Source organism: Lipotes vexillifer, unplaced genomic scaffold, assembly GCF_000442215.2.
Source record: "Lipotes vexillifer unplaced genomic scaffold, Lipotes_vexillifer_v1.1 scaffold213, whole genome shotgun sequence".
Taxonomy (NCBI): Eukaryota; Metazoa; Chordata; class Mammalia; order Artiodactyla; family Lipotidae; genus Lipotes; species Lipotes vexillifer.
This window is the reverse complement of record NW_006780610.1, coordinates 5,237,019-5,245,627: the sequence shown is the minus strand read 5'-3', so window position 1 is coordinate 5,245,627 and position 8,609 is coordinate 5,237,019. Positions and strand designations below refer to the sequence as shown.

General features: G+C 55.2%; 1 protein-coding gene across 1 annotated transcript in view; it reads right to left on the bottom strand.

The window, feature by feature from the left end:
• Positions 1-4,910: 4,910 nt before the first annotated feature.
• The window catches only part of TRAPPC3 (trafficking protein particle complex subunit 3), a 15,732-nt gene continuing 12,033 nt past the window's right edge, over positions 4,911-8,609 (bottom strand). The window contains exon 5 of the mRNA XM_007453822.1: positions 4,911-5,607. Coding sequence (XP_007453884.1) covers positions 5,575-5,607 — 33 coding nt within the window. The 3' untranslated portion in view covers positions 4,911-5,574. The remainder of the gene's footprint in view (positions 5,608-8,609) is intronic.

Genomic DNA, 8,609 nt, shown 5'->3' with positions numbered 1-8,609 from the left:
CGGCCGCCTGGCGCCACTCCCGGCCCTCGAGGGCAGCCCGGGGGGCGCGGGCTCCGGGCAGGGGCGTCGTCGGGGTCCGGGCCGGCGAGGCTCCGCGTCGCTCTGCCGGCCGCCCCTCGCGGCTGCCGGAGTGGGCGGGCGGCGCGGGGGGGCCAGGGAGGCGGGAGAGGCGCGGCGGGGCGGGGCCTCCACCCTCTTCTTTCCACAGGCACCGCCAAGGTCCGCGCCCAGCCCGGCCTCGACAGCCGCCTCCCTCTGGGGACCCACTCAGACAACCCCCACCCCACGCACATCCCGGGCAGCTCGGTCCCCACTCACCCTCACGCGCCCTGTGCCTGCGTCTGGAGCCCCCTGCTCTCGGGGACGACCCGTCTATGGGGACACAGACCCAGACCCAGACCCTGTCGCTGAGACAGGGGGGCATGGTGTGCTCAGGGCAGGGAAGGGGCAGCACAGGGGTGATGGCCCATAATTGAGCAGTCCGCGAAGGCTTCCTGCCAGTGGTGACCTAGCTGAGAGGGACTGGGCTGGGGGTGGGGTTGGGTAGGGGGGAGACTTAGGGGGAAGCGGGAGGAGGGGCGGTGGTGACCCGCACATTCTGGGTTTAGGGAGGTGAGCCTGTGTGCTCACAGGGGCGGGCAGCGGCCGTGCAGAAGCTGGTTAGACTTCACCTCAGGGAAATGGGGAGCCACTGAAGACTCTGGAGCAGCGCAGTGATGTGGTCAGAGTTGTGCTTTAGAAAGAGCCCTCTCCTTCACTTTGCTGTACAGTAGAAAGTAACACAACACTGTAAAACAACTATACGCCAATTAAAAAATAAATAAAAAGAGCCCCCTGACTTCTACATGGAGGAAGACAGAGGCAGGGACACTGATGAGGAGGCTGCTGGAATAATCCTGGCTGGTCCAATGAGGCGGACAATGGGCGCTGGAAGGAAAGGTCAAATGTGAGAGTAAAGAAGGTGGGATAGGCAGGATTTGGCTGTGGGGGTGAAGGACCTAGAAAGAGGGAAGTACCGAGGACAGGACCCAAGTTTCTGATTGGGCAGTGGGGAGGGGGTGGTCCAGAAGGAGGATGGTCAGATGCACTGAGTTGCACACTGCTGTGGGCTTCCACGTAACCAGCAGGCAAGTGAGAGTTCTGAGCTAGAGATTAGGGGCCCATGGTGACTGATGCCATGGGAGTGATGCTCAGGGAAGGAGTGCCCAGGCCACAACCAAGGACCATTAACATTCAAAGGCCCTATAGAGGAAGAGAGGTCAGCAAAGGAGACCTAGAAGGTGGGGCTGGGAGGTGGGGGGAAACCAAGAGAGCAGTAACTCAGAAAAGAAAGACAGGGTGTTTCTAGAAGGCCAGGGAGGCCCCCAGGGTCAAGATGTCACAGTCCTTTGGGACTGGCAATTAGGGGCTGGTGGTTGGGATGGAGGGCAGGGGCAGGGGCAGGGGTCAGGCTGCAGAGGCCAAAGGAGCAGACACGCGGGAGAACGTGAAGGCAGCAAGTGCAGTAGGGGAGTTTGGAAGGGGGTTTGGGGTGAGGGTGTGAGTGTGTGTGTGTGTGTGTGTGTGTGTGTGTGTGTGTGTGTGTCAGGTCTAAGTGGGAAAGACCCTCCACAGGTCCAGAAAAGGAACAGGGAGGGCCCATGGCTATCTGTCTTTGGGTCTGGGCCCACCTCCATGGCCCCCTCACCCTCCTACCGCCTGCCCTCCGAAGGCCTCCCACCTTTGCTGTCCCCCTGCCTGCCAAGGTACACACCAGCCCTGCCACTCCTCAATGGGGCCTCCCATCCTCACCCACCTCCAGAGTCTGGGCCCACTCCCATCATAGCCCTCAGATTGGGGGGATTGCAACGGGTCTTTGGGTCTGGCCTCCTGGCCTGAGCCGCTCAGAGGGACAGCAGGGGAGCCAGGCTGGGGCACTGTCCGAGGAAGGGGAGGGGGCCTGGTTGGCAGGGTACCTAAGAGGACACTGGCTGGGGTGGAGAGCTGTGGCCCTCCCCCAGAGCTGGTGTGAAAACCAGGCCCTTGATGGGGATCAGATGGGGGTGAGCATTCAGGGAGAGGGTGGGAGCTAAGCAGCAGGGACTCTGGAGTTAGGTTGCCTGGGTTCAAGTCCAAGAGTCACCACTCACCAGCTGCGTGTCTTGAGCAATTACCTAACCTCTGGAGCCTCAGTTTCCTCATCTGAAAAGCTCTCATAGGCTTGTTGTGAGGATTAAATCCATTAATCCACATCGAGCTCTTAGCTCTGAGTGTGAGCTATTCTTGGTGGGGAGCTCAGTGAAGGGAGTGCTGGTGAAGCAAGCAGGCAAGTGAGGGGGTGCACTGTGCCCGGGAAGGGCCTCCCATGGGCTCCGCACACACAGTTGCTGCAACACATACTCAGTCCCCGACGTGATCCCACCCCTGATTCTCCTGACTCACCCTTTAAACTTTCCTGAGGCCCCCCCTGCCCGGTTCTATGTGGCACACATGTCCCCAGCCCCTCTCTTCTCCCCCTGCTGAATGCCCTGCAGGGAGGGAGGGCTCCAGCTCCTCCTTTCAACCGGCCCTAAGAGGCCAAGTCTGGCCCTGTCCTGTTGTCCTGTGGCCCCTGGTGTTCACTGGACCCCCAAGGTGAGCCTCAGCTACCCATCCCCCAACAGAGGCTGGAAGTCTTGCCATGACCCTGCCACAGCTGCCACCTGTTCTACCAGCTCTTTGCACAGCAAACCTCAAGACAGGAAGTGAGTGTCTGGGTGCCAGAGGTTGCAGACGTTCCAGCCAAGGCTCACTTTTAGGCTAGGCCAGGCCAGACTCCCAGCCCGGTTCCCCATCCCACCTACCAGGGCTTCCATCCTTGGTCTGTCTCTGGTAGTGCCTAGATATCAGTGGGTCGGCTCTGTCTGTGGTCGCCTGCTGTGTGGACTTGGACAAGTTGCTGCCCCTCTCTGGGCTTTATTTTCCTCAGCCACAAGAATCAGAAGCTGGCCAAAGAGGATTCAAGGCCTGAGCAGGGGTATGAAATGGGGTGGCTGGTTAAACTGAACCAGACGAGGCATGTAACTTGCTTAGCACAGCCCCTGGCAGAGCTGATGCTGGCACCCGCCTGGTGGTTCAGAGCACAGGCTGAGGAGTCAAGTAGACCTGGGTTTGGATCGCAGTTCTGCCTCTCTGTGACTGTGGGCAAGTGACCTCATTTCTCCAGACCTCGAATTCTTCCTCTTTAAAAGGGGGATAATGATAGTCCCTAATGGCAACAGCTAACCCTTGCAGGGCTCTTACTCCATGCCAGGCACTATTGTGAGCACTTCTCATGGATTAGTTCATTTAATCCTCACACCAACCCTTTGAGATTGGTATGAGAATTGTCCCCACTTTGTAGATGGGAAAACTGAGGCACAGATGGGTTAACTGACTCACCCATGGTCACATAGCTAGGAAGTGGATGAGCTGGGAATCGACTCCAAGCAGGCTGGCTCCCCAGTCTTCCCCTTTCCCACCATGCTATAGAGCCTCTTAGAAACAGTGAATATAAAGGGTTTAATACAAACCTGGCACATAGTAATGACTCAGTAAATGTTAGCAATTGTTATTACTGTTACCATGATTCTCCCATTCCTTCTAAATTTCTCTCTTGATCTGTCAAGAGAGAAAACTCTGGGCTCCAACCACCCTAGGCTGGAGCCTGGGGAGGCCCTGGCTGGAACCTTCCTCTTGCCACCCCTTCCATCTGTCTGGCAAGCTGATGGGAGAGAGGGATGTTTGCACAGATGTGTGGCTGGGGTGTGCAAATAGTCTGGGGAGGGTGCATGGTGTTGGTAAACTGCTGCTCCACCAGGGCCTTGATGATTCTGCACACCCCCACGCCCACCCCTGACTTTCCATATATGCTTGGGGACTATAGACTCTTGGTTCTACAATTCCTGGAAAGTCCTTCCCTCCGTCTAGCCCTCCTTCTTTCTTTTCAGTTGCCACAGGCCTCTCTTACAGAACTAGGGAAATGAAGACTCCTCCCGCAGGCCCCACCGTTCTCCTCACTTCTACCCCAGAGGATCTCTCAGCCCCATCCTCAAAAATCCCAGTAATGCTGTGGAAATTAAAGTTACCTTAAATATTCTAATCTTATAACAATTTTGCTTCAATCAATGTCTAAATGTGACCACATGTTCCCAGACCACCTAGTGGCCTGCTTGGTGGTTTGCGGGGGTGGGGGTGGGGGTGGGGGTGGGGGTGAGCTCCTAGAGGGATGGAGGGCAGAGGACTGCTTTCAGGCCTGGCCTGGCTCAGGAGGGGCTCCTTGGGGGAAAGATCTGCAGGTCACTGAGTCCCTCCCTGGCCTGCTCACATTGAGCAATCCTTCCCCTTCCTCACCTTCCCTCAGACAGCCTGGGAAGCATGGCAGGCCTGGGTGGAGCCTCATTATACTCCCTCCCGAACAGCTGGGCTGGGGGAGGGCTGGGGGCTGGTGATGCTCAAAGGCAAGCGGAGGCGGGCGCTGGCTTCATGGGCCTGTAGCTCGGAAGGGCTCAGTTTTGTGCTCTCGTGGGTCAGCTTGAAATTCATAATAATTTTTGAATCAGCGGCTCTGCATTTTCATTTTGCACTGAGCCCGATAAAATATGTAGCTGGGGGAATTCCCTGGTGGCGCAGTGAATAAGACTCCACGCTCCCAATGCAGGGGGCCTAGGTTCGATCCCTGGTCAGGGAACTAGATCCCACGTGCATGCTGCAACTAAGAGTTCATATGCCACAACTAAGGAGCCCTGGAGCCACAACTAAGGAGCCAGCCTTTCGCAACTAAGATCTGGTGCAACCAAATAAATAAATAAATACATATTGAAAAAAAATATGTAGCTGGTCCCATTGGAAGCCCACACTGCTCACTCAACCCTCTCTCTATGGGCCCTCCTCACTCCATTCTTACACTCAGCCAATAGTGAATAAAAATTTATTGAGCACCTGCTTTATGCTGAAAGTAGTGCTAGACGCTTGGGGATATAGCAATGAACAATAGAGGCACGACCCTGATTTCACAAAATTTCCATCTGCACACACTCAGACACTGACATATTCACGCACAGCAATTTTGCAAGACAATTCCCCTAATGTGTTCATCGTAACTGCCAGTTAGGGAACACTCAGCCTATGACAGGAAATATACACACTTCATTTTGTTTTATCCTCAAAACAGTCAGCAAAGTAGGCATTATTATCCCCATTTTCCAGATGAAAAAAACTGAGGCTCAGAGTTCAAACTCTTTGTCCAGAGTCACGTAACTAATAAGTTATGTGCAGAGCTGGGACTTGCCCTTGACTCTTATTTTCAACCTCTCCTCTCCTCCCCACCACCACACATGACTTCAGCTGCTTCCCCATAGATAGAAGCTCCCAGCATCTCCATGTCCCCAGCCCCCAGCTCAGGGCTACATTTCCATTAACTGAAAGAATTCACATACAGACACACTCCCCAAGGAATACAAGGAAACAGTCACCCACTGAAATACACACACATACATATGCAACACAGAATGTACTGGATAAGAGCTTGGTGTCCAATACTGGACCATTTTGGTTCAAGTCCTAAGTCTATTGATACTATGCATTAGCTGTGTATCTCAGTTTTCTTATCTGCAAAACAGGAATAGTGATAGGGTTGTGAGTGCTAAACGAGAAATCCAGGTGAAGTGCTTAGACTCGCACTGGCACATAGTCACTCTGCAATAAATATTAGCTGTTGCTATGAATAACACTTGCCCGCACTCACTCACACATGCTGTCATGCTCCATCACACCATCTTCCCAGCCCTCCTCTAGCCTGGCTCAGTCCTAGATGCCCTCATGGCTGACAGTCCAGGCCCCCAGAGCCCGGAGGGTGGGAGGGTGAGGGTGCTGCCCCTCACCAGCTCTGGGTCCACCACAGAATGCTTCCTGGAGGAGGCCTCTAGCCAAGCAGGTTAGGTGAGCCAGACTGAGTTAGGAGGGTGCTGCCCTGTGCCTCGGCTCCCTCCATTATTCGTACTACACCCAAGCCCTCAATTCTACTGCAGCGCCCTCCCCCCACCCCCTTCCCCACAGTAGAAACTTTCCTCTCCTGCCGCCAGAAGCGTAAATTGCCCCCAGGAATGCGCTGCATCCCACAGCTCCCCTGGCAGTGGCCAGAGGCCGTCCTGGGGTCAGGCCTGGCCCTACATCAAAGGCTGGGGATTGGTTAACAGCGAGGCTCCTCGCCTGCCCGCCACCCTCCCCTCCCCTCCCACCGGCCCTCTGGCTTCCAGGGAACAGCACATGGTAGCACTTAAGCTCCGGGAGGGAGAACGGGAGGATGCTTTTCCTGCACCCACCACCCCCAGCCATTCACAATGAACTGCTTGTTAGGAGACTGTTTTAACTTTACTTAGCGCAATTTCTGCTCCCGGGCCTCTCTTGCCACCTCCTTCTCAGACCTGGATGCCCAGTACAAACGTAGGGGCAGCCAATCCACCAGAGAAAGGTGTAACCTGAATATGGAAATGTCACTGGTGCGAGTCCGGGGCAGGAACAGGACTCTCTTACATCAGGGGAACAGGGCTGGTGCTCTGGTCTTGACGCAGGAAGTAAGGGGGGGTTGGTTAGGCGAGGGCTCAGAGCTAGCTCGTCCAACTCAGGAGGCCAGCATGAGAGTTTGGGGTGTGAATGGAAGCCAGTGATTTCTTAGCCAATGTGTTTTTTCCCGCGCCCTGGGTTCAGTAGGCAGGCCCTTAGCCAGGCAGCCATGTGAGCTTTGTTCTCAGGTCCCATGGCTGTGACTAAAGAAAAGGGGCACTTTCAGGCTCTGACCAGCCTCTGAGATTTTACTCCATCAGGTGCATCTTCTGGCAAACTCTGAAAACCAGGGATCCAATAGTAACTCTCTGGGACAGTACAGTGGTGGTCTGGAGACCCCTGGTGGCCAAAGGCTGCAGAGCAAGGTCTTTCCTTATTGCTCTGCCCAAGCAGCGCCAAGTCCAAAGGCCACCAGCATGGACTACTCCAGCCACCCAGGCTCTTTGGGAAACCCCCGTCCCCCCGGTTAGTCAGTCCCTCCCATACAACCAGGCAAACCTGCCCCAACCTGCTGGCTGTGCCAGTATATCATGAATGGGGAATGGCCTAGCCTGGGGGTTGCAGGGTGTGGTGTCCCAGCCTCAGTCATAGTAAAGCAAAGGGATATGTAATCTACAGCTAATTAACTTCAGGGGTGGGGGACCAGCTGTTGGGTAGCTGGGCCTTGTATGTTTGGCTTATCTGGGGAGAGGATGAGGTGATGTTCCAAATAGCTCACAGCCCTCATCCCCTTCCCTTCCCTTAGCCCCTGGGTGCACATCACACAATTGTGGGGTTGTAACCGCGAGAACTCACCAAGGGGGCTTTGTTTCCACAGCTTGCCGACCCTGTAACGTTGCCCAAGTTAAATTCTGGGAAAGGAAATATCCAAAACCTCACGCCATACAAACAGCTGCTGGGAAGTTGGTTGTGGTCTGGGAAGAGAGGAAGGGCAAGGGCCCCCCTAGAGAAGGAAAGGGTGGTGCAGCTCACTTTTCTTGGCAGGGTCCAGACATCACTCAAACGTTTCCCACATCTGGGGCCCAGCCTTCGTTCCCTTAATCTCTCCTTCATTCACTCAAACTCTGGTGTGACTGGATCCAGCACTGATGGGTGCTGAGGATACAGTTGACCAAAATGGGGTGCATGCCCTGGGGCCTCCAATTGTACTTGGAGGGGGAGGTAAAGAGGCTCAGAGAAGGATGGGATCCCTATACTCAGGGACACAAAAGTGATCTTTCCTCTCCTCAGCGGCTTAACCCAGTTGGAGGAGGCAGGCCGTGTGCTCTGGTGCCCCAGGACCCTTGTCCTAACCTTTATGACCAAGACACACTTCAAGCACAATGCTCCCCTCATCTCAGGCCTGCCTACCAACCTCAGGGAAGGCCTGGGGCTCTGTTTCACCCCAACAGCCTGAGACCTCAAGGCCCTAGGCCATCCTCAAGAACAGTGCTAACAAATATGGCCTGACGACCTCTGATCGCTCCCTTTAAAAGCTATCCTAAGCTCTGTGACACTGAGAGGGAGCCGCAGGCCTGCTCCCCCACCCTCCCACAGTGCGAACCAGGCATCACGGTTAAGAACATGGGCTTTGGAGTTTGGCTGGGGCTTTGAACCCTAGCTTTTCCACTTACTAGCTGTATGACCTTGGGCAACTTGGGCCCTCCTCCTAAAAATGGAATTATTGTGAATTAGATGATACGTACAAAGTGCTCGGTACAGTGATGACACATGGTAAGCACTCAATAAATGGCACCCCAACACCAAGGTTTACATGGTCTTTCTAGCCAAATCCTCCAACTTGGTGGCCAAGGACCCAGGATAGTCCATTTTAGGCACGTCTGGGATAATGGTCTGCTTCTAGATTTTGCTACAGACAGTAAACTCAAAAATGACTCTGGGGCTTCCCTGGTGGCGCCGTGGTTGACAGTCTGCCTGTCGATGCAGGGGACACGGGTTCGTGCCCCGGTCCAGGAAGATCCCACATGCCGCAGAGCGGCTGGGCCCGTGAGCCATGGCCACTAAGCCTGCGCGTCCGGAGCCTGTGCTCCGCAACGGGAGAGGCCACA